The sequence below is a fragment of the Lycorma delicatula genome, chromosome 9 (assembly GCF_047948215.1).
Source record: "Lycorma delicatula isolate Av1 chromosome 9, ASM4794821v1, whole genome shotgun sequence".
NCBI classification, from domain to species: domain Eukaryota; kingdom Metazoa; phylum Arthropoda; class Insecta; order Hemiptera; family Fulgoridae; genus Lycorma; species Lycorma delicatula.
The window spans coordinates 85,837,708-85,863,360 of NC_134463.1; the positions used below are offsets into that span (position 1 = coordinate 85,837,708).

Sequence of the window (25,653 nt, forward strand, 5' to 3'; positions counted from 1 at the left end):
ATAAATTTTAATCATATCAAAGAAACTTTTTCTACAAAACAAAAGTAAACGACTTGAACCGAAATGGGTGCATTTGGGATGATTAAAACTTAAAAAATATACTAAAAAACCTTACAGGTCGAATAATAACCGGTAAAATCTACTTCCACCTTCCGGCGTGGCGAAAGGGATTTTTTGTATTTTGAAAGATTCAAACAAAATCATCGATCACCTTTTCACAGCTCCAATTCTAAATAAACATTCCTCAATTTCCCAAACTTTTGTCGGCGTGACAGTATCGCCTTCCTGGAAACCCCAGAGCATTAATTACGGTCGAGAGTTTTTGATTTGTGATGCTGTCCCTACGCGAGTAAATCGATTTTTCTCATTAACCATCCGTTTTTCTTAAAATCCCTTCTTCAGATTTTGTACATCAAATCAATCTCTCAATAAGGATACGAATACCTACAGGCCAGATATATTCCGATATTTAAGTAATCTGTTTCTGCCTGTGAACCTATCCGAGTATTCCAATTTCCATGCAAAGGCTGGATGATCCCATTATATAAGTTAAGTTGCCTATCGGGTAATGGCCTATAAACCCTTCCTGAAACACTAAATACAAAACAACACAAAACCATAAATTTAGTACGTAAAAAATAAGTAAAAATTCTACGGTATTTATGTAAAGGAAAAGAGTCCCGGAAAACGACAAAATCTGTGGTTTAATATAAGCTCTCGATATAAGTATTCTACATTAATAAATAAACTTGAAACGCAAAGCGTGAATAACGATAACAATAGGAAAGTGTATTCTGCAAATAGATTACGTAAATAAATACAATAAGTAACAAATTATGCAACGCGAATGCAGTACCGTACTAATTAATGAAACTACATTATTTATTTAATATGAACTCCAACCGAGGTAAGGTGTTTCACAAATCACATTTATTTAACGATAACAATGCACATGAACGTGAGCGTTCATTGAATAAAACACAATCGTCGACAGTACCACAATACAGAATGCAGAGAGAACGTTAAACTGTAAATACCATCTAATTAAAATAATTAATTTGAGTTCCAATACAGACAACGACTAATAAAAATTACTCCCACGATTACCCTACGCGTAATTCTGAAGTCGTGTCGCATAGTTTTCTACTTATAAAGTAGGTAAAAAGGTAATGCGTAACGGTGGTAATTCAACATAACCAAATGCAGTAGTAGCCAGTTCAGTTCACGAGGATCGTTATTAACATTTTAAATACGTAGGGTAAAGTAACGGGCTTACTGAAAACATTAACTACCAGACCTTTGTATAAGTAAAAAATCTTGAGAGGTTTACTTTTTACAAGAAGCAATAAATTTTCTTCTGTTATGTACGACAAAAAACGGCAAGATAAAAAAATAATAAAAACTGAAAACATTAATAAAATAAAGACTTTAAAAAAAATCGCTGAAATTAGCGATTTGAGATTTCTTTTTCAGTTCGATCGGCACTGAAATTAAAAATAAAGAACAAGCAACAAGTTACTATTAACCATCAATTTGGCACGTACTTAAAAACGATAATAAATAAAGAAGAACTAAGTTAATATTATTTAAGTTATAATTATTTTTTACTTTGGTGCGTTTTTTAAGTCGAATTTATTTCTTATTAAATGTATATTATTTAAAATAAAGCTTGGCCTAAAATCAACTTAGGTAAATAACGCAAAGACAAAAAATTAGTATCGTCAAAAAATAAAAAAATGAATGCAGATAAACGACATAATGAGCACTAGTTCTTAAAACTTTTTAGAAAGTTGAAACACGTATTATCACGTTTACATCTTAACTTTCCTAACCGATTTTAATTCCAAAATTGCTTGGAAAATCGTATAATTTGGTTCGTTTAATTGAAATGCTTTTTACGTATAAAAATCAAAATTAAATCAGGTTATACATTATTACATTGAAAATTATAACAAATTTAAAAAATCAACAAACAATCAATGTAAACCAACTAATTTTTTTACCGCTGTAATCTGGATGAATTTATTACGGGACAACGCCGTGTAGATACTTATAAAGGGATCTCCACTACCCGATTAAAAGATCATCGAAATTGACATTTTGTAAAAACAACGTTTCAACATACGAACATAAAAAAAAATTGATGGGTTGAATTGAGAATAACGTATGTTTTTTTTAAAATCATTAAAATGTAAAAATTAATTATTACCTAAAACAATTTAATACTAAGCGATAGATAATAATTATAACTTAAATTTGATGTGTAATATAGAAAATAACAAAGATAACAAAATAAAAATAATAAAAATTTTACGTAGAAAATAAAAAATCCATCAGAATTAATAAAAAAAAAGTTATTTATTACGGTAACCTATTTTTTTTATCATAACCCATTTTTCATGATTTTTAATACAAAAAACACTTGACATACATAATTAATAAGCTATTATTTTTAATATCAGCGAATCTGTAGTACAATTAATATAATAAAACTGAAAATAGTAAACAAAAAGAAAAACTGTAATATTTTGGATCGATATTTATTTATCACACAAGTTGATGATAAGTTGACAAATAAATTCAATATTTCCATTTTTAAATTTTTATTGAAAAATATGTATAACAAAACTTATCTTATACAACAGTTTAATTTTAAAATAGATATAATAGTAACTACAAAAATACTTTGTATTTATTTAAAATGTAATATTGTAATACTTCAGAGTAAGATTAACAGTGTAACAGAGTGAGAAATAGGAGGAAAATACAGAACAATGTTCTTGCGATTACGAACCGTCTGTTTTTTTTTATCAAAAACAAATAAAAGCTAACTACCCGGGAAAACTTGGGTGTTTATTCATAATTACCATCTTGTATTCATTAAAATGAATATAAGAACTACTTTGCATTAATTTTATTAACTGAGCTCTGCAAAAGTAAACAAGGACGGGTTCAAACCAATATAATTTTCAAATATTACGACCAAAATCTTTAAAGCATCTATTTATGTGTCACACTTACTGCCTTATAACGTTCGGTACAATATACTAATTAATAATAACTCCAACCGCAGAAATTTACAAAATGGAGATGATATAATCGGCAAGATAGAATTTATTGCATGTTAATTCATAGATTAGTAAAGCTAAGAATATATTACGCAGGTTTAACGAACGATGCAGATAAATTAAGCGCTAGCTACAATACGGAACAAACTGGCAAACAAGAAGACATATCGGTCACTGACTGGTGGTGTTTTCTTTCAACCCCAGGAAACTGATTCCTCGGGCGTGCACACAGTCAAATCACAACTGCGATCGGTTGTGATAAATTAACGGTTTAAAACTGTAATAGTGGATATTATTACGCGCCACAAATTCCATGGACGAATGAGAGTGTTCCTTTAAGAAATAATGATACATTTTTATCCTGTCTTTAATTTGTGAAGGCAAACATTTTATCGCATAAATTTAAACGGGATAAAGTAAAATCATAGTTCTGCAATAAGCATCTCCCACTTTAGGCGAAAATGGCTATACCTACTGAGAGGTCACAGACAAGACAGTACCTTGTCTGAAGCGATACATTCAAGCTCTCCTCTGAATGATAATAAGCTCATAGAACAGTGGATAATCCACGTGCGGATCCTCCTACCTAAAAATCACTCCTTTTCATTATTCTTCAACCCTTCTTCCTGACTATAAATTTGGTAGGTGTAGGTTACATCCTTCTAGATCCGTACTGTGGATGCAGAGATATACAGAACTTCTACACTATTCGATGTGGAAAGCTGCCTGTGGACTTATCGAGGGGCTCTTTTCTAATCGTAACAGCTGCATAATAAATCTAATATCAGCACTATCTATAAGATAAATCTGGGCTTCCAAATTTCTCCTAACATACAAATGAAAAGATAGAAAAAAGTTAACAAAAGAGAACGTGTATAAGAAGGGATAATCTACAATTAAATTAATTGATCGGGGAAATTTACAATCTTTCCTAGAACCAGACTGCTGTATTTTAGTACAAGATGCGACAACACTACATACTTAACCGCAAACCAATAACACTAATACTTAACCGCAATCGTAGCACGATATGTGAAACAAATAAGAGAGAGATGTGATCGAAGGAAAGATTCCTTAAAACTTGATGGTTCCATATCTGAAATTGCTCAGGGAGTATTCTGGAAGTTGAAGAAAAATCAACAGTAAAAATATCAACAGTCAAACCAAAATTTACAAAATCACAAACTAGCATTTATCAGCAGCAATGACCGTAGCGTAGCAGTGGATGCCGTTTAAATATTTAATTTAAAAAAATAATAAATAAAAAGATAGTTATGGAAAACTAATCTTCAATCGTAGATTAATAAAATAAAGATGTAATCGCTGCAGTTAATTAAAACGAAGTTCAAAAAGGGGAGAAACTTTATCTCGGTATAAAATACAACATAGCGGGCGGCGTATTGCTGCGCAATAAGGCGGGCGGCGTATTTGCTGCGCAATACCGCGCTATTAACTATCCTGAAAATACCTTTTACTAAACTCAATTGCTGTTTTTTTAAATTTAAACAACACAACTGCTGTTTTTTCAATCTATTAATGGAATTATTACTAATTATGATTACTAACATAAATAGCGTATTACCGTTACTTTAATCTAATTACCTTGTATGTATGAGACATCAGTCAGATTTCTTCAAAACCCCTTAATGATTCGTCTTTACTAGACATAAAATGTCACTATCACTACGTCTAATTATAAAAGATTCCAAAGCATTGTCTATTAAAGGCTCTCGCGATCGATATTAATTTTCGATGTCTATCACGTGATCGAATTTCAGTATCCAGTCTTCTGGTCCCGTTAAATTGTTTTGTTCCTCAAACAGACTTTTCACTCTTTCAATATTAAAATCCGGATTTCGATTGCGAATGTTTCGTTTTACTTCTGCCCATATCATTTCTATTGAGTTTAAATCTGAATGATATGGAGGCAGACGCAATACATTATGGCCTTCTTTTTCTAACATAACATCCAAAAGATAGCGGGCGAATCTCTGTTTGTTTGACATTATTATTTCATATAATTGCGGTTTAAGGAAACTCTCACAAAATCCTATCCTTTTTGTTTAAGCCAAGATATCATTTCATTTTTGGTGCTGTTAGATGTCGGTGCCTTTTCAATTAAAACGTTGTGGTAAGAGGCATCATCAACTGCAAGAAAACGTTTTGGTTCGTTAGGGACCTTGATTTTTCCCGGCGCTTGTTAGGGGTTACAAACGACTGACAATAAGTATTATGAAAAGCTTGATTGTCCGAACTTGTAGAAGCAAAATTGGAAATAGTCATTTTTTCAAATTCATTATTAATTTTCGTAATCAGTCGGGTCGAAACGCCAGCGGCTTCAGCAGCAGCCCGATCTCAAGTTTTTGTTAGTGGGATCATTGGGACAATTGTTGACGCCTCTTTTTTCATAAAGTTATACTCTCCAAACGATTTCCCTATTCTGACTATACCTCACTTTACCTCCAAGTTTTGATACAAAATTAGCGTCCTCAATGATTATTGGATGACAACAAATACCGTAATTTAATTTTAAAGCACACACAGTTTTAAACCAAACACTCGCGACAGGCACCAAATTAAACACGTTCACTATATGGTTTAAACAAAACAGGAACATGAAATTATTTCGCAAGTGTGTCGAATAATCTCTCTCAAGACTGAACTCAAATAATACGTAAAATTTTTCACGCGTACGATGATCCCATTTTATTGTTTTGAAATGTATAAAATAATTAGGATATGTTTAGACTACGTACAGTAGTCGTTCGTAAAAATAAATTATTTATTACTACTATTTATAATAAGTATTTTTAAATAAATAAAAGATAGTATAAGTTGTGACAACTCTGACAATGTACTTCATACTACGTAAATATACGGAGCTGTACAGAATGTTTTAGTAAAGGAATGACTATCTAATTGTTCCACCCGTCCCATCAATCTATCTCTCTCGCAAGCAACGTGCACAGCTATACGTCACCCGCTATACTAATGCATCAACAAGGGACAACTGTCACCGGTCACGGTTTAAACTTATGCAATAATACAGAAAAGGTTAATATGGTACATAAATGATAATCTGTCACTCAAAATATATATAATAATAAAACAGTAATCGGTAAAACAGCTATTTATATTATACAAGAATGGCACTTAACACTTTATGAATAGACGTAATTTACCCACTACAGCAATCAATTGTAATACGATTGTACTATTCAGGTCACAATAAAAATAATGGGCAGAAATTAAATAATGTTACAGTATACGACAAAATTCAGCAAAATTTATTATCTACAGAATTACTAAAAATTCACCGCGTGTACGAATAAAAATAATGTAAACGCTGGACAAATTGTATTTCCAAGTAAAAAATAAAAATTTGTAACAAAGATAATGAAAAAAAAATTGCATTTACTAGACATCAGATAGTAACTTTTGAGAATTATTTGCAAGCGCTTATGTGTACATGTTGATAATAAAATATATTTGTATTGTATTATTAAATTTGAGATGCGTAACAAAATTTGTCTGCTGTTGTAGTTTTGTCTTAGTCGATATCGACACACAATAAATAATTAAATTAAATATAAATATACAAAACCAAAATCATTCTTTGAAAAATAAAAAAAGATAACTTTTCTGTTTTAAAGTTTCAGAATACACTTAAAACAGAATCTGAATGAACTCTGGTACCAATTAATCCAGACGATTGTAGTTTTATTATGTATTAAAGTAAATACTTCAGTTTATACTGTTATTGTTAATTTAACTAAAATCATAATAAAATTTTAAATAGTTGTAACGTACTAAAAATAGTGGTTTTGTGAACAGCACTCTTGACTTCTTGATGATAACATTAATTGAATATCATTATCTGTGTTTCTCTATTAACAAATAAACTTGTTTATCTTATAGATTTTCAGTAGTCCTCTCCAAAAATTATGCTAAAAAATGTTCTCTTTTTTAACCTATCTTAGATCTTTTCAACGAGCTCGCAGGACTTATTCGCGAGTCAAAAGCTAAGGCATGGAAACAGATGATATCAGAGTGGACTCAGATCCGTGGAGAAGAACGTACAAGGTGCTTGTTAGGAGAATGCCGAGACCCAAAGTGCCTGTAACGAGATATGTAAAAGTACGGTGTATAATATACGGACTTTTCCCTCACGGAGAAAAATTAGAGGCTGATGCTATGGAGGAAATGGAACCTCCGCCGCCCTTCGTTGCTGATGAGCTTGCTGCGGCGATAACCCGCAGACCCAGCGCCTTGTCCACCGAATGCCGGTGGACAAGGCGCCGGGCCCGGATTGCTGCCAAATTTAGTAGTTAAGTGACCAGGATATATTTTTGGAAGTTTTTAATATGTGCCTTTCTGAAGGCGTTTTTCCAACAGGATGGAAAAACGCCGACAGAGGGTCGATCCAAGGATCGACCCTCTGGAACCTGGCACACGACGGCGGGTTCCGTGGTAATCACCGCTGCTAAAAGAAGGCCTACTTTGACACTTACGCTAGATGGTTTTTTTTTTCTACCACCTGCATGGAACCGCTATACAGAGCATTGCGTCGGAAAGGGGAGAGTAACGCCGTCAAGTGCAAATATGCGGAGTACCCGCGACCTCACTGTGCCAGGATGACCCCCCACATGCTCGGCGGGCGCTCTAGGCGCTCAGTCGCAGGCCTGTCCGGCCCGGCTCGCAGAGCTAGTACAGCTTTTGCAGGGGAAGGCTTTTTGCAGGGGTTTTTCTCGACTTGATTGGCCCTTCATTATTTTGCTATGTAATTTTAAAAATGTATAACTTCAGGTAAATTATGTATGTTCTACTGTCTTAATACTTAGTTCCTGATTATCTTCATCTTTGTACCTTTTTATTAATTTACCAATTTTTAGGTATTTTGAAGAATATTTCCATTCTATTTAATATATCTTTTAACTCCAATTCTTGGGACACCATTTTCAAACAACACAAGATGTCCAAAAAGCTGGGACGAGGGTCTTGGAGGATATTACAGAATATGAGTTCCAGAAATGTTACCATCAATGGCAGAAGCGCTGGAATAAGTGTGTGCAATCAGAGGGGAGCTACTATGAAGGAGACAACACTAAACATGACTAAAACGGTAAGCAACATTTTTTCACATCAGTCTCATTACTTTATTGTCGCACCTCGTATATTATACTGTTTTATTTAGGGTTTACCTCAAAATAAAAAAATCAATGACTTTAATCACTTAACTCATGGTGATTGTTTGGCAGCGATTTCAGAAGAAATGATCAATCAAGCTGCTTCAGAACACGGCTAAATATGGGTGTGAATAAAGGGAGAGGAAAATTTGGATAATTTAGTTTTTAAATATGATATCAAGAATTGTTCACATCATATTTTTATACAGATAGTAGCATAACAGCTTCGCAAGCCCTACAAAATGCAGCAGATATTTCAGGCCTACAAGTAACATATTTACTTAGCTCATCACAGGCCACAAGCTATATGATAAACAGCGTTACTCTCAAAGAAATTAATTCTGTCTAGTATCACTTATACAAGTGGTATGTAAATAATAGTCAAAAGAAGGAAGGGATACACTGTAAATATATCCATTTCTGCTAAAAATGTGTAAAATACACTGTAATTATATATAAATACTTTAAATACATTCTAACTCCAGTAGAGATATGTTATCTTTCTGGTGGGTGTATATATATATATATATATATATATAATGGCTACATATATTATATTTGTACGAATACATATTTTTTCAATATTCTAAAACATTCTTTTCAACAAAACAATAAATAAATTTAATGAAAGAATAGTTATCTGTAAAGAAAAAAAAACAACAAAAATATATAAATCATAACTTATTATAATACATATGCCACTGAAAACAAAAAAAAAAAAAAAACATTTTCGTATGAAGGCCATATACTTATTGTGTCATTTTAAATTTACACAGCAACAGAACATCCAATCCAAGAGTGTTATATTCTATTCACAGTTGTCATCAACAGCAACAGAAACTAAATTTTTCACATTATAGATCTTTAAACACAACAAAAATGAAATTTTCAATATTTATCAATCTATGAAATCATTGTAGAACATCGGTATCCACGATCCAGTATTCAAATCCATGTAAAAATAACTGACTTTACTAGGACTTGGACGCTGGAACTCTCGACTTCCAAATCAGCTGGATTTGGGAAGACGCGTTCACCACTAGACCAAATCGGTGGGTAAATCCAAAGTACTAATCAACAAAAACATTAAACAAGTTCAGTGGCTAAATTACAATTATACATAGAGTAACTGCGGTATCAAGCGAGATAGCAAAAAGAACTTTTCAAAGACAAATATCAACATTTTTAAAAAGCTTAAATAAACTTATAAAACTTAATAGACCATTTCTAAGAAACAAAAAATGAGTTAGGTAGAAGTAAGAAATTAGTAGCACACAATAGTATTTTATCATGTTTACATTTTAAAAATTAGAGATTTGATTTCTTTTTAAATTTGCAGGTAAAACAAAGTTATTAATGAGAATGTAACTGAACCATAAATTCAGTCGACATTGTAAACTGGAGTTTTTACTCCTTGTAAAACAAAAAGTGTTGTTCCTTTTTACCTTTTTGTTAAGTAAAAAACTTAACCTTTTTTTTTTAATCCAAAATATTTTTTTATTCCTAATTGTAAACTGTAACTTTTATTACCTGTCTGCAGTAATATGTAATTATGACAATCATGAATAAAGGAAAAATAAATTACAAATTATTAGTTAAAATATTATTAAAAGAATCATTCAAATATTCAGCATCTGAATGTTCTGGATAGAAGTCAAAAGTCAGTACCTACAGGTTATTTTTTTTTTAAAACTAAACTTTTCAGATTATAAATTTTCAATAGTATATAAAAAAAACTTCACATAATAAAAAATGAATTTTTTATCCTTATCAAGTCAACAATTTGGAAATGAGTACCTCTCACATTCTAACCATGAATTTGGAACTTGATTAGCATACATGGAGAGTGATAGCTATAACTGAGCATAAGTCTGTAGTTGCCAGATTGAAATAAATAAGGAAAATATGCATTAAAAAATAAAATTAATTAGTTCTAAAAATAAACGAAAGGTCTTTTACATCAACGATTACATAAATGATGTATTGGTGTATAATTTATGTAGATTGCTCCACAAAGTTGTTTTGTTAGACTAGTATTAAAAAACACTCTAAAACATGATCCAATCTCAGAAAATATTACTGTAAGTTTTATAATTGCAATCATTACCAAGAAATGAGATTTCCCTATTCATTTCTTACAACAGAACTTCCTACTTCCTTGATAGCCAAAACATATATGTTAGTAACTTTCTTTCTTCTTCCTGTTTAGCCTCTGGAAATTAACATTCAGGTATTACTTCAGAGGATGAATGAGGATGATATGTATGACTGTAAATGAAGTATAGTCTTGTACAGTCTCAGTTCGACCATTCCTGAGATGTGTGGTTAATTGAAACCCAACCACCACACCAGTATCCACGATCTAGTATTCAAATTTATATAAAAATAACTGACTTTACTAGGACTTGAACACTGGAACTCTCGACCTCCAAATCAGCTGATTTAAGAAGATGTGTTCACCACTAGACCAGCCTGGTGGGTTATGTGTTAGTATCTACTTAACTAAAATTAAACTCCTAACAAGGGATGATTTTTATAACACTAAAAAATTTTCTTCCAATTTCCTGGTATTCATAAATCACATACTAAAAGGAATGTTGTAGGATGGCCTAAACAAATGGTTTAGTTTACAGAGTGGGAGGGATTATTCCTACTCTTTTACCCACAGCTGCTATCTCAAGGATTGTGCAAGTTTAAAAAAAAGTACTTTTAACAATTGTACTATATTACAATCACAAGTTATTTTTAAGTTTCTGCTAATTACACATAAAACAAAATTTTATCCAGTTTCAATAATTAGTATTATCATATTTCAATAATTAGTATTATTATAGCTCTACGTTTATGATTAAAATATATAAATACCTATATTCTGTACTATTACAAAAGAATAATGTGGATTTATGAAGAAAAGAGGGCATAAATAATGTGAGTTTTCTCATAAGAACTATTGGTGACAATTGTGTTGAAAAAGGTAAAGTAGAATGTCTTAAATATAAGGAAAAAATAATCAATTATAACAAATCTAAAACTACAGGAGATATTAAAAAGCCAGGGAGCAGATTGAAAAGATGGAGAATTAATCAAGAAATCGTTTCTGAATTAGAAAATAACAATGAGAATAAGGGATACACAAAATTAATGACTTGATTTAGCAAGAAAAGTAAGGCAAACAGTGTTGTTTGGCCTAACAAACCTTGATTAATATTTATGATGAAGACATGATCAAAAATATTTAAAGATGACATGTGTTTTATTAGATGAACTGTATTCAATAAACTGTTTCAAAATTGGAACACATAATCCAAGAATACAAAATTAAAATGGATGTTATGAAAACAAATGTAATGAAGGTAGAAATGAAATGTTTACACAAAAGAAAGATTTGAACAAGTAAAATGGCAAGTAGACACAATATTAACAGAAAAAAATAAAAAGAATGCCAATGAGCTCTAAAAATGACTGTTTTTTCTGTTTTACCTAAAATAATCTTTAAAAAAAAAAATTGTTTAATACAACCAACAAATGTAAAACTGAGTCGGAAAAAGAAATATTTCTCCTGTGTGAAATATTTCACACACGATATTTCTCAATCTGATAAGCTGTTGGCTCTTTATTTTATAATATCAGAAGTATAATATAAGTTTAGACCCTAATAAAAACATTATTTTAACTTGCGTACAAAAAATATACAGCTGTAAGTGACCCATCAGGAAATAATGCTGAACTGTTAAAAAAACCTTATTGATGATTGTTACCTATTATAACCAAATATTCAAATACCTAGTTTAAATTTCATAATTGTTTAAATGGAATTCACCTTAAATCAATTAATAGACAATACAATTTTTTTTTTTTAATAGCAATTAAATTTTTTTTAAATTCATATGTGGCAGATGTTCTACTGGAAGATCTTTTCATACCTAATTACAATGTTCCTTCAACACACAATACACTTAATGCTTTTGTAGCAGTACACTTAAGGGTGGCATTAGTAACTGTTGCAGTAGATACATAATTAACAAAAAAATTCATCCTGTTATAAAATTCCTGAAGGAGAGTCATCACAATTTTTTTTTAAAGCACTATTAATTTTCACTATGCTGATTCAATGACAAGATTTAATTTGATATGATTATGATATTTAACATCAAAATAGGCAATTTTTTTATTAATTTAAGACATGCTTTATATAGCTATATCAAAATATAACTTTTGTGAAATCAGAAAAATATATCAAATAAATAAATAAATTTGGTCAGTCAATATGAATTATGAACAAAATCATAAATATAACCCCAAATCGTAATGACAGATGTTAGGAATCTGCTTTCAGTGGATAAATTTGAATACAAGAATTATAGTCCTTAAACATACTGTCTTAATAATTATAAAAACAACCGACAATTGGGTGAAAATTTTAAAACTTGTGTATTTTTGGAAACTATCACAAACATGAAAACCAAAATTTGTAAAGTGATGTAAACAACTCGTAGCTATGAAATCCAAGATTAGTAATGAAAAAAATCGTAAAACAGTTGCGTAACTTAAAATTAACAGGTTGTACTACAAACTATACAACGGACATAACAATCAAATAACTGATTTACAAATAATAATTTAAATTTTGTTGACGTACCTGTATATTTGCCATCGTTTGAAATGCTGTAAAGACCAATAAAAACCCAACCCCAAGCGAGATAACATTGAATAACCTTTTATCACATTCACCCATAATTCAAACTTCAAATACCTTTTCAGGTTTTAACAATAACACAAAACGAATTCGATCACACACCGCAATTTAAATACAAGTGACGTTAACATAGTGATATCCATTCACTCACCAACTAGGTTGGCCAACTTCACTAGCAGTTAGCAGAAAAATACCTTTCATATTCCATTTGTAAAATAAATTTTAATTTTGAGTATTTATATTAATTTTAATTAAAACAGTAATGTTTTAATGTAGTACTGAACATAAAGCCACCTCGATATAACTTTGTTTCACTTCTAAACTAAAATGACTGGTTTCCACGTAAATAGTAACCAATCAAATAGCTAAAAAAAAGAGCCAAAATATAAAATATCCAATAAGAATACGGAAACTGCCGTTCCGTTATTATAACATAGCAACCAAGATAAACATAATATTTATGGTTGTACTACTTTTACAGAGTACATGTATTATTAGTTTTACTATTTTTAATGTGCATATCATTTTTTTATTTCATTCATAGCTAATTATTTTATTTTTAAATACAATCTTAATATGGCCAGAGGTGATACTGATGTTATTGAAGTAGAAGATTTAGAATTACTGTCAATTATTGGATTTGATGGTAAGTTTCTCAAAACGAATAAAAACGGTTTTTAGACTGTATTGAATACAAATGTTTTAATAAAAGAAAGAATGTACACAAAATTCAGTTTTTATGTTTTACAATCTTTGACTAATACAAAATGTTGAAAATGCTGCAGTTTTATAATATAATAATAGAGCTTTATAGTAATAATAACTTACTCCTCTGAAGAATGGAATTAACTGAAAGAATGCAGTTTGAATTAAACACATGTAAAAAAAAATAAACACTTTAATTTGACAATCTTTCAGAAAATTTAAAAGATTATACAACTTCTACTTATGATAGTGTCTAGTTTCAGCTCTTTCCTGTAAATCTTTCCATATGCCTTATAATCACAAATTGTCAAGTATGTTTTTAATTGTTTTTTTAAGTATTAATTTTACATATGTACAGTTTCAAATACATTAATTACGGAACTGTATCTCTTTATAATTTATAACATGATGAGATATGTCATTGCAATCCTGTACCAAATACATAATAAAGAAAAAATCAAATTTAATTTATCATTCAGCCTAGCAATTTTACTTCAAACACACCTTTCCACATAAATAATGATTTGTGTATGTAAGTTATACAGACTCAAGACTAAAATTTTGCTCATACACAATTTTAAGAAATCCAAAAAATTCAGATTCTATCCCATTTTTTTATTTAATATTAGTTAATTTATACTTATTACAGACTGACTTTTTGACATTTTGATGCTCGACAATTTTAGTCTTGTATGTTTGATTATTAATATTGTCTTTATTTTTGTTTTATTTCACACTTAGCATATTGCATAGGATTTTACATGGTTTTAATTTTTAAGATAAACTTAATTGTTAATTTTTAATCATTTACTGTAGTAATTTTGTGTCTGAGCACTGTGACTGTGTCTGGTCTTATTATAATAAGACCACATTGTGCACCCAAAAAAAAATTACAAAATAAAGAACTACCCAATATTAAAATTTACTCCAGTTCATTGATGTAAATGAAAAACAAAATGAGAGGAAAAATTAAACACTGGGAGATGCCTAGTTGCAATAACTGAAAAATTTGTGAGCAAATAAAACTCTAACCATTAAATTTCAATACTTTTAATTTCAGCTGCTCTTAATTATTATTTTCTATTATCAATATGTATGCAATCGAGCCTTTAGTGACTGCTTCTAAAAAACAGAGACTATTATTAGTCTATTTTCATGAATGAGAATCGAAAAAATCCGACAACAAAGTTGTAATACTTTCCTAGCATTGGTTATTTATTTGGTACTTTTAGAGAAAATGCTCACAAACGATAAGGCGATTTGTAGTTTGTCAGTTAGCCACTGCAGTTAGTTAGTTGTTAAATGGTATCACTTAAAGACTACATTGGAATAAAAAATTAAATTATAAATATAATCTAACCAAACTTAACCTATGCTCGCTTCTCTCACTAAGCTTAAGCATAGGTTAAGTTTGGGTGGATTGTATTTATAATTTTACATCCTATTTAGGTATTCAGATATCAAGTTTATCTTTACTACCTAAGCAATAGCGAAAACCTTTCAGTGGCGCCATCTAACAATTAACTGACTAACTACAGATCACCTTATCAGTTGCAGACATCTTCTTGAAAAGTACCATTTATTCTTGTTTAAATAGTGAAAAAATAATTATACATGGAAAAAGCTACCTTAGATTTCTTTTTTGTTGATGGGGGGTGAAATACAATGAAATTTTATTGTAATATCATTACTAAAAGTTTATTATTTACACTTTTAATAATTATTAATAGTTAAGTAAATCCAAAAAGTTTTGAAAAATTTTTTAAATCAAAATTTTTAAACTTTGATTGGTTCCCTAACCCAAAGTATTTTTCTGTCAAAATATGATAACACTAAAATTATTAAATGTAAAACAACTCATTTTGAAAATAAAAGAATTTTTTTTTCCAAAGGACCTTAAAGAGCTAGTTAGTATAATGTTCAGTAGAATTAACTTCAGAAAAAGTGTCAACATCATAGTATAAAATAATTTTATAATGTATAATTTTAAAATAACTGTCTGATGAACAGATTTTCTTTCAAATTATAAAAAAATAATAATAATACTTGTAAAATCCATTTAACATAATTAACAGTTACTTAATTAAATAGATATATTTTAGATCGGTCAAACTTGCAAAGGAATAAATATATTAAAATACAAATTTTATAAACAAATTGAGTTTTAAGAAAAACTTTTTAATTGTAGCAAAATTATTATATAAAAAAAAAAATATTATAGAGCAAGAATTAGAATTTTTTAAAAATTTGTGTCTGAAATTATCAGACTTTGCTTTACCTAATGGATTCTTCTATTATATGCATTCACTGGACAGGAAATGGAGATCCCAAGGCAATTCACAGGCACCTCTTTAGGTCCTGGCATTTTTAACACAGAGCATCAGCCAATTCTACAACCACAGAATTGACACTGGGAAAAAATTAAGTCTATAAAACAGGGATAGATGGGAAGAAAGGACATTATGCCTATCACTGTAGGTTTGGTTACCACCTTCAACTAATTTTTCTTTTTTCAGGTAATGCACCAAATGGTCTTAGAGTCCATCCAGACGGTGTACACATCGTGTATCCACTTGGCAGTAAACTGGTTGTACAGAATTGGAAAACTAAAGAGCAATCATTTTTAGAAGGTCACACGAACGTAATAGCAACTGTAGCTATGTCTAAAAGTGGTAAAATGATAGCTTCTGGTCAAATAAACCATATGGGATTCAAGGTAAGTACAAAAATCTTGTTGTACAACATTAAATTAAAAACTGTTAAAAAAATACAGAAATCATTTGGTAACAAAAACACATGCATAAACACAACCAAAATGCATTGATTTCTATTTCCAGAGATATAAATCTGCTGCTGTTTAGCAAGTTTATTTTAGCCATAACACTTCAGTTAACTCTTTCCTTGTGAAACATATTAATAAACTGCAAGAAATAGTGTTGAAACTTAAACACTTGTAAAAAATAGAGCTAAGTTATTGATTGATCAACTGTTCTGTCATGTTGCAGACCCCTTATTCAAAACCATTTAAATGTATATATTTTTTTAATTGGTCTAAACCTCCATATTATCAGTGTACAGAATTTATGATAGTTGGGATTCAGTTTTTGGATGGTTAATATTATTGACATAGAGTAAGGAAAAGTTTGATTGCTTAATTTTAATCAGAGTTACAGTAGTTTGTACTTTTCAAGAAGTCCAAACAAATTGCAATTAGAGAAAAAAAATGGTTACATGGACTTTTATAAGTGGAAATGGTAAAAGGACTTATAATAAAATAAAAAAAATAAATGCGTGAGCAGAGTTTGGGGAGGGGTAATTTGGGGGAGTTTGGGGAGGGGTTTGAAAAAAAATGTTTCAATACAAAAGTTGTAGATCATGAAAAAATCTGCAACTTTTGTAGGTCAATTTTAACATAACCTCAAAATTTTCGAGAAAAATGTAAACATTTTTTTTTTTTAATTTTTTTATTTCTCACCAAAAGGAATTCATGAATCCCACCAATAAACTGATTAATGAAATATGGTATTGGCTGATAGTTGTGTTTTCTGTTATATTCAAAATGGTTAGAAAACAAAAGTGGTTTGTTTGTAGTACTTTTTTCTTTTTTTTCTGTTTAGCGTCGGAAACCACCATAAGGTATTACTTCAGAGGAATAATTAGAATGATGCATATGAATGTGAATGAAGTGTAGTCTTGTACAGTCTTAGGTCGACCACTCCTGAGAAGTGTGGTTAATTGAAACCCAACCACCAAAGAATGCTGGTATCCACGATCTAGTGTTCAAATCTGTATAAAAGTAACTGCCTTTACTAGGATTTGAACTTTAGAACTCTCGACCTCAAAATCAGCTGATTTATGATAAGTTAACCACTAGACCAGCCCTGTAGGCTTTGTTTCTACTACTACAAACAACCCAGGAACATCTAAGAAAGAATGAACTCATAACTCCTTCTGATCTATGATCTTACTATATGAAGAGAATTGGATCAATAACGGAATCACTAAGAAACTCAGAAGAGTAAACATGTTTGTTTAAAGATATCTAAGACAAATATATTTCCTGAGTGGTCACATTTGGTCCCCTGTTTATAAATTTTAAATAAACAAACTATTAAATATACATTTTAATTTGTAACATATCTCTTACTACATATTTCTTTTCAGGCTAGTGTTATTGTATGGGATTTTCATAAAAGAGAAGCAATAATGAATTGTGAGTCGCATAAAGTTCGTGTCCAAAGCGTTGTATTTTCATGTTGTGAAAAATATTTGTATTCATTAGGAGGACCAGATGACAGTAACATCATTGCTTGGCATATTGAAAACAAACAAGTTCTTTGTGGTGAGTGATACAAAATAACAGGGTAATTTAAATTAATTAAAACACTTAAATGCTCTAGAACTAATTTGTTTTTGACTTGCAGAGGTGTTTTGCTATAATATTAAGCAGTGGCTTACTTCATTTACAGACTTAGGTTTAAAGTGATTGTAATAGATGGAAAGATTGTTATGCATCGTTAAAAGACGAGAAAGCTTTTGAATGTGATAAAATCACATTATCTCTTTGATTTTGGAATCAAAGAGTATATGTAATATGAGTTATGGCTAATTCAAGAATACTGTAAGTGTACAAATGGGAGTTTTTGTATACTGCTAACAAATGGGTATACATCTGTTAAGTTTTCCCTTACTTGCTACTAACAACATCATGGTTTTCATTACTAAAATATGTTGGAGAGTTTGATCGATTGTTGAGGTGTTAAAAGTGTTTTAATTTGTTCTCTGACAGGACCTGTTTGTTTAATATAAAAAACAGAGTAGTTATTATAGATGAGCTTATCAATTCAATGATATTTTTTTGTTTTGTTAATTGTTCTTAAGATTATTGAGTTGTAAATGTTATTATTTAATTCTATTTCTCTGTTACACATTCACTTCTCATCCAATAATTGTAGACATTCATGCATTTGTTTCTTTTCTCATCAAACATTACACCTCTCTCAATTTTTGTCATGTAGGAATCCCAGGCAATGAACAAGTTAATGTATCCATAAAGAAAGCTTTTGCAGAGTCAATTTTTGAGTCAATTGAGTTTGAGTCAATTCATCATTCATATACATGATCTGATTTATTTGTCAGACTGGCAGAATGAGTGACTGATATGTTGCGATACTAAATCTAGTACTTTGCCATGAAATTTGTTGGTTAAGTTAGTTAATACTATTAAGTTGTTTTTGTTGTCATCATTTTCGGCATACCAGGTTTTTGAACAATAATTACGTAGCTGGGTTTTTGTTTTATTAATTTAATTAAAGGTTGGGTATATATCCTTCTTTGTCCATTACAACAGACTCTCCACCTTTCATGTAGTACACATGTAGCATTTTACATAAAAAATTAAATTCCATAACAGATATTACACCCTCACTTATAAATAACCTAATCATACACAGAATATTTTTCACAGTATTCTATATAAACTAATTTTTAAATAGATAATATATGCTTAAGGTATGTTTTAATAACTTGTTTTTAGGTAGTTTCTCATCAAATAGAATTTCTGGTGATGCACAAACACTATGCTCAGCAAATATACGAGGTACAAGTCTCATATCAGGTGGAGATGGAAACCTAAAAGTATGGAGATTATTTCCTGAAGAAAGACGTATGAGTGCATTAGATGTATCACTTGGAAAAATTAAACGAATTATCACATGCATGGAGGTATAAAAATTAATGTTTATAAAACGGTTTACATGTTTTTAAAAAGAAATTGTGTTCCTTTTTTCTCAGTTTCATAGTTAAATGATTCAAGATCAATTACACTAATCCTGTGATTCCATACAAAACTATTCATAAATAGTGTTATTTTTGTTTAATATTGATACTTGCTAGCTTTAACCGTAACATAAATACCAACCTTGTTAAACTGTATCATAATTATGTAATTACCTGAAATGTATCTGTGTTTTGTCAAATTATACATATTCTAATTTTGATTTGTGTTATGGTAATTAAAGGTTCCTATGAAATTTATTTCCCTTATTTATTAAATTAATTTTCTACTTAATTGTCATTTAGGCCGATTATAAAGATGAATTTGCATACTGCGGTACTAGCACTGGAGATGTTATAAAAATCAAATTAAATTATTCTTTGGATACAATGGTTTTGGATCCTGTCGTCAATCCTATATTGATTGGTTGTTACGGTAAAATTTCATCAAAAAAGAAAAAATATACGAATAAACCATTGGAAGCTGAGAGATACAGTTTAGGTAATTATATAAACCTGCAACATGTTATAATCTCTTTTATATTTATTATATTTATTTAATTTTAAAAGTTACTAATAAAATATACATTGTGGATTTAAAATCTTTAATAACTTATAATTCTGATTGATAAATTAATTTGTTTAAATTTTTTTTTTAAATCTGTGAAATTTGTTAGGGTATCTAATGATGAAATAACACTGAAACTGATAATAGATAAAATAAAAAAAATCATATCCTAAAAGTAAGTAAGAAAAACCTTAATTTTACACACATAGATTAAATATGAATTTTTCAATATTATTAAATGATTAAAATCTTATTTTACAGATATGTATTTTTTATTTATGAAATATTATTAAATAAATTTTTTTTTTTTTTTGAAAAGGAATCAATAACAATTTCTTGTGTGTAATCTCAAAAGTGTATGTTATATCTATTTCTAGATAGTTAAACTTTGAAGCCAAATTTGAAAATCTGATGTGGACACCACATGACTTCCTTGTACGCCTATTAAATTACATATACACATTTTTTTTTAAATGGAAAGTATATAATATTTTATTTCATTAATAACTTCAATCAGACTTTAATAACTTTCTGTCACACTTCAAAAAGAGTATTATAGTCATGATACCAAAGAAAGCAGGAGCAGATAAATGTGAAAAATACAGAACAATTAGCTTAACTAGCCATTCATCAAAAAATTAAGTAGAATTTTGTACAGAAGAATTGAGAGGATAGTAGAAGTGTTAGGAGAAGCCCAATTTGGTTTCAGGAAAAGTATAGGGATAAGGGAAGCAATTTTAGCATTCAGATTAATAGTAGAAGGAGATTAAAAAAAAACAAATCAACATACTTGGCATTTATAGACCTAGAAAAGGCATTTGATAACGTAGACTGGAATAAAATGTTCAGCTTTTTAAAAATGTTAGGGTTCAAATACAGAGGTAGAAGAACAATTGCTAACATTTACAAGAGCCAAACAGCAACAATAATAATTGAAAAACATAAGAAAAAAGCCATAATAAAAAAGGGAGTCTGACAAGGATATTCCCTATCTCCGTTAAATTTTAATTTTTACATAAAACTAGCAGTTAATGGTGTTAAAGAACAATTTAGATCCAGAGTAACAGTACAAGATGAAAAGATAAAAATGCTTCGATTTGCTAATGATATAGTAATTCTAGCTGAGGGTAAAAAAGATATGGAAGAAACAATGAACAACATGGATGAAGAACTACTTTATGAAAATAAACAAGAACAAAATGAAAGTAATAAAATGTAGTAGAAATAATGAAGATGGAACACTAAATGTAAAAATAGGAAGAGAAAAGATTATGGATGTAGAAGAATTCTGTTGTTTGGGAAGTAGAATTACTAAAGATGGATGAAGCAGGAGCGATATAAAATGCCGAACAGCACTGGTGAAATGAGCCTTCAGTCAGAAATATAATTTGTTTACATCAAAAATTAATTTAAATGTCAGAAAAACATTTTTGAAAGTATATGTTTGGAGTGCAGCTTTATATGGAAGTGAAATTGGACAACTGGAGTACCTGAAAAGAAAAGATTAGAAACTTTTGAAATGTGGTGCTATAGGAGAATGTTAAAAATCAGATGGGTGGATAAAGTGACAAATGAAGAGGTATTGCGGCAAATAGATGAAGAAAGAAGCATTGGGAAAAATATAGTTAAAAGAAGAGACAGACTTATAGGCCACATACTAAGGCATCCTGGAATAGTCGCTTTAATATTGGAAGGACAGGTAGAAGGAAAAAATTGTGTAGGCAGGCCACGTTTGGAATATGTAAAACAAATTGTTAGGGATGTAGGATGTAGAGGGTATACTGAAATGAAACGACTGGCACTAGATAGGGAATCTTGGAGAGCTGCATCAAACCAGTCAAATGACTGAAGACAAAAAAAAAAATAAAGTAATTTTACTGTTTTAGGAATATTCTATTATTTTTACGATACCGGACATTAATGATTGATCGATGATAGTTTTGGGGGTACTTTCATATAAAACGTTTGTAAATTATTTGATGAGATATGAATTTATCAAAAACCATGTAACGTTTTGTATTTAATAATTTAGAAAGGAAGGTATATATGCAGTAGTAGGACTGCGGTCATTAAGCTTAAAGACTAAGTAAAATGTGAAATGGCGAATTATGTATCTCCAGTTTCTTAGAGAGAAGATTGGAAATGATGTGACGTCAGGAATACGTCGTGTCTACGGTTTTGTGACGGAAATTTCCTCGTTACCAAACAGATTAAAAAAAGGTAGAAGCCGCCTTTTTTTAACGGAAAATTTTAGTAAAAATCTTTACTCGTATTTAGTTCCGGGTAATAGTAAATAGAGATAACTCAAAAAGTTTAAATAAAAAAAACAAAAACTGTTAAAACTGGGAGTTTGAATGTATAATATTAAAGAGCTGTGTTAGCTCATATAATAATACTTCCATAACTTTACCGGATATAAAACCTTTAGTAGAAAGATATGATTATCATAGATAATGCTAGTCGACCGCTTAAATTGCATAAAAAGGTATATTGTGTTATAACAAACTTTCTTGAAATAAAGTGTCCTCGTAATTCCGGGAATTATTAAACAATTCCAGATTCCATTGTTTTGAGTGTGCAACACGAAAAAAGAGGATAACAAAGCGACTGATTACATCGGTGGTGTTGTTGGACGCGCGTTTTTCTTTTGAAAAAAAGAGTATGGTTAGAGAGAGCTGATGCTGAATGGTTAAGTTCATCCGGCTGCTAAAATTCTTATCGAAAAAATAAAAATTAAATATAACTCAGGTGGGTGGATAAAGTGATAAATGAAGAGGTGTTACAGCAAATCGATGAAGAAAGAAACATTTGGAAAAATATAGTTAAAAGAAGAGACATACTTATAGGCCACATATTAAGGCATACTGAAATCGCTTTAATATTGGAGGGACAGGTAGAAGGGAAAAATTGTGCAGGCAAACAATGTTTAGAATATGTAAAACAATTGTTAGGGATGTAGGATGTAGGGGCTATACTGAAATGAAATGACTAGCGCTAGATAGGGAATATTGGAGAGCTGCATCAAACCAGTCAAGTGACTGAAGACAAAAAAAAACTTCTGATATTTTTTAATTTTTTTTGTTTTTTTTTATTGTTATTATTGAAATATTATTTATTGTAAAAAACTTTTTACAATCACGGGTTAATAATTATTAATAAATCAATTTAATTGAATTAAAATAAAACAAAACAGTTAATAGAAAAGAGATGGTCAAATGCCTTCCCCTTGTAAGATCCAAGTATTTCATTAATTAAAATTTTATTTGGCTATAACTCTGGAACCAATGGAAAAACTACCACTTATGATACATGGTTGAAAAGATCTCAATGAGGGCTTATTACTGGAGTTAAGAAAAAGTCCACCTTGTTACTTGTTACAGATACTTGTAATTCAAAGCTAGGGTTTAATGAGTTTTTATTACAAAATCAATTTATTTCCTCAATTTTGTTTTATTGGTTGTAAGGTAGAGGTTTCTGAAATCCATTGCATTCACCATTGATAAGAAATGAAAAAAGTAAAATAATATTTGATCGTCAACTTATACTTCTTCAATATAAAGTAATAATGAAGAATAATATATGAAAAATCGTTAAATAAGCTCCCCATTATTCTTCTCAAATGAGCAGCAGAAAACAATACACACAGATACTGAATATTGTTTTGAACTAAAATTACAAATTTTTTTTTTTTTTTTGCACACAAACATCCTTACTTACTGATGATTGCTTTTTTAAGTTCTAGTGTTAATTGGATTAAAACATGGGTTATTTAAAAATCACAGAACATCTCTCTTAACATCTGATTGGCAAACTAATCATTTCATCCATTTTTGGCAAACCACTGCCTAGATAACCTTATTTAGTTACTCATAATTTCAGTCTACACAACTTTGTCTACTTCAACCAAGAATAAAAAACTAAATTTATTAGACTTTTACATTACAACTATTTTTTATTAATAAATATGGAATAAAAACTATTATGACTTTCCTGGCTATTATTAACAATAAAAATTAAAAGAGTTAGAGCAAAAACAAAATAAATTTTTTACATGTGGGGAATAAATTTTAAGAAAATCTGTTTTAAACATATTTATATACAAGTTAACCATAAAGTTTTCTTTAAATAATAACACCCTCTTCAATAAAGGCTAAAAAACAAGAAAAAGAAAATTTCCAAAAAACTTTTCTACATTTTAGGTCTGGGGAATCTACAATTTTAAAAATCACACATTTTTTGATAGCTCTAAATATGAAGTACAAGCTTTCAAAAAATTTATTAAAAATATTTAAACTGAAAGAAGACTGAACAAAAAAACATATTTTCCATTTTTAATAGGTGAGGTTGATTTTTTGAATTTTTTTAAATAATTTATAAAGTATAATCATTGTAGGTAACAAATTTCCTATTGCAAAGTTTTTTCTACAATGCTTCTGAAGGAAATCAAATTTTTTTGTAATATCCTCCACCCCCTAACAAATTTTGAAAAACAATTAATGTGATCAATGCCTCAAATATAGAAATATTTGAGCCGAATTTGAAGAAAATCAGTTCAGTCAATCCTGGGATATAAGGCCAACAGAAGTGCGAAACAACACACTTACACGCATCTTTTTTTGGCCTAGATGAACTAGTTTGATCCTAAAATTAAAAAATTTGCAACTAACCCTAAACACCATTTTTTTGACATGATCATCATACTTCCCCACCTTTAATATATGGCTATTCTGGCTACTTTTGCTGGGAAAGTAAAATGTTAATTTTATTGCTTTAATTTTCTTCTTAAATTTCTGTTGTCTTATTTATATTTTATTATTACAGGTGTAAGAGCATTGTTATTATTAGAGGATAATAGTATTGTTATTGGGGCTGGTGATGGGACAGTTGATGTTGTTATTCAGAATCACAGTGAATCTGATTTTATAATCAAACAACCAGGAAAATTAATTAATCCATGTTTACCAATACTGAAAAAGGTATAATTAGTTATTACTATGAATCAATATCAGTAATAAATTATATCAAGTATTTTTATTTATTTCTACTTGTTTAATTGTCTATGTTAAGTACCGTATAGCTCTAAAGGTTTATGACCAGATATGAGTCAAAAGTCACCCATGAATCAACATTAACAAGCCTTACGCTAGGCTTACTTTGGAAATTATGAAGTAGTTTCCTGTTGCTTTGTTCAAAAGTAATATATATATATATATATGGTTACTTATCTGCATTTCAAGTCCATTGAAATAAAAATGTTCAGTCCTTCAAGCAACACCTTCTCTCTATTTACTATAGGGACTTTCTTTTTCCTGTTTAGCCTCTGGAATCACCATATGGTATTACTTTAGAGGATGATATGTATGAGAGTAAATGAAGTGTAGTCTTGTACAGTCTCAGGTTGACCATTCCTGAGATATGTGGTTAACTGAAATTAAAGAACTCTGGTATCCACGACCTAGTATTCAAATCCGTATAAAAATACTACGATTTGAATCTAAGAACTCTTGACCTCGAAATTAGCTGATTTGCGATGACGAGTTCACCACTAGACCAACCCGGTGGGTTTCACCATAGGGACTGGCTATATAGTGAACATTATTACTTTTTCAGAAAGTAACTTTGATTGGTGTCTCTACTGCCTCAGGTCCTTTATTT

General features: G+C 29.8%; 2 protein-coding genes across 2 annotated transcripts in view; one reads left to right on the forward strand and one right to left on the reverse strand.

Annotated features, from left to right (window-relative positions):
• Positions 1-13,104, reverse strand: part of LOC142329885 (UNC93-like protein MFSD11) — a 101,352-nt gene extending 88,248 nt beyond the window's left edge. Inside the window, exon 1 of the mRNA XM_075374782.1 lies at positions 12,894-13,104. Coding sequence (XP_075230897.1) covers positions 12,894-12,989 — 96 coding nt within the window. The 5' untranslated portion in view covers positions 12,990-13,104. The remainder of the gene's footprint in view (positions 1-12,893) is intronic.
• Positions 13,105-13,526: 422 nt separating this feature from the next.
• Positions 13,527-25,653, forward strand: part of LOC142330700 (cilia- and flagella-associated protein 52) — a 31,816-nt gene continuing 19,689 nt past the window's right edge. The window contains exons 1-6 of the mRNA XM_075376147.1: positions 13,527-13,596; positions 16,172-16,371; positions 17,820-17,997; positions 19,192-19,379; positions 19,737-19,932; positions 24,820-24,974. Of these exons, the coding sequence (XP_075232262.1) occupies positions 13,527-13,596; positions 16,172-16,371; positions 17,820-17,997; positions 19,192-19,379; positions 19,737-19,932; positions 24,820-24,974 (987 nt within the window). The remainder of the gene's footprint in view (positions 13,597-16,171; positions 16,372-17,819; positions 17,998-19,191; positions 19,380-19,736; positions 19,933-24,819; positions 24,975-25,653) is intronic.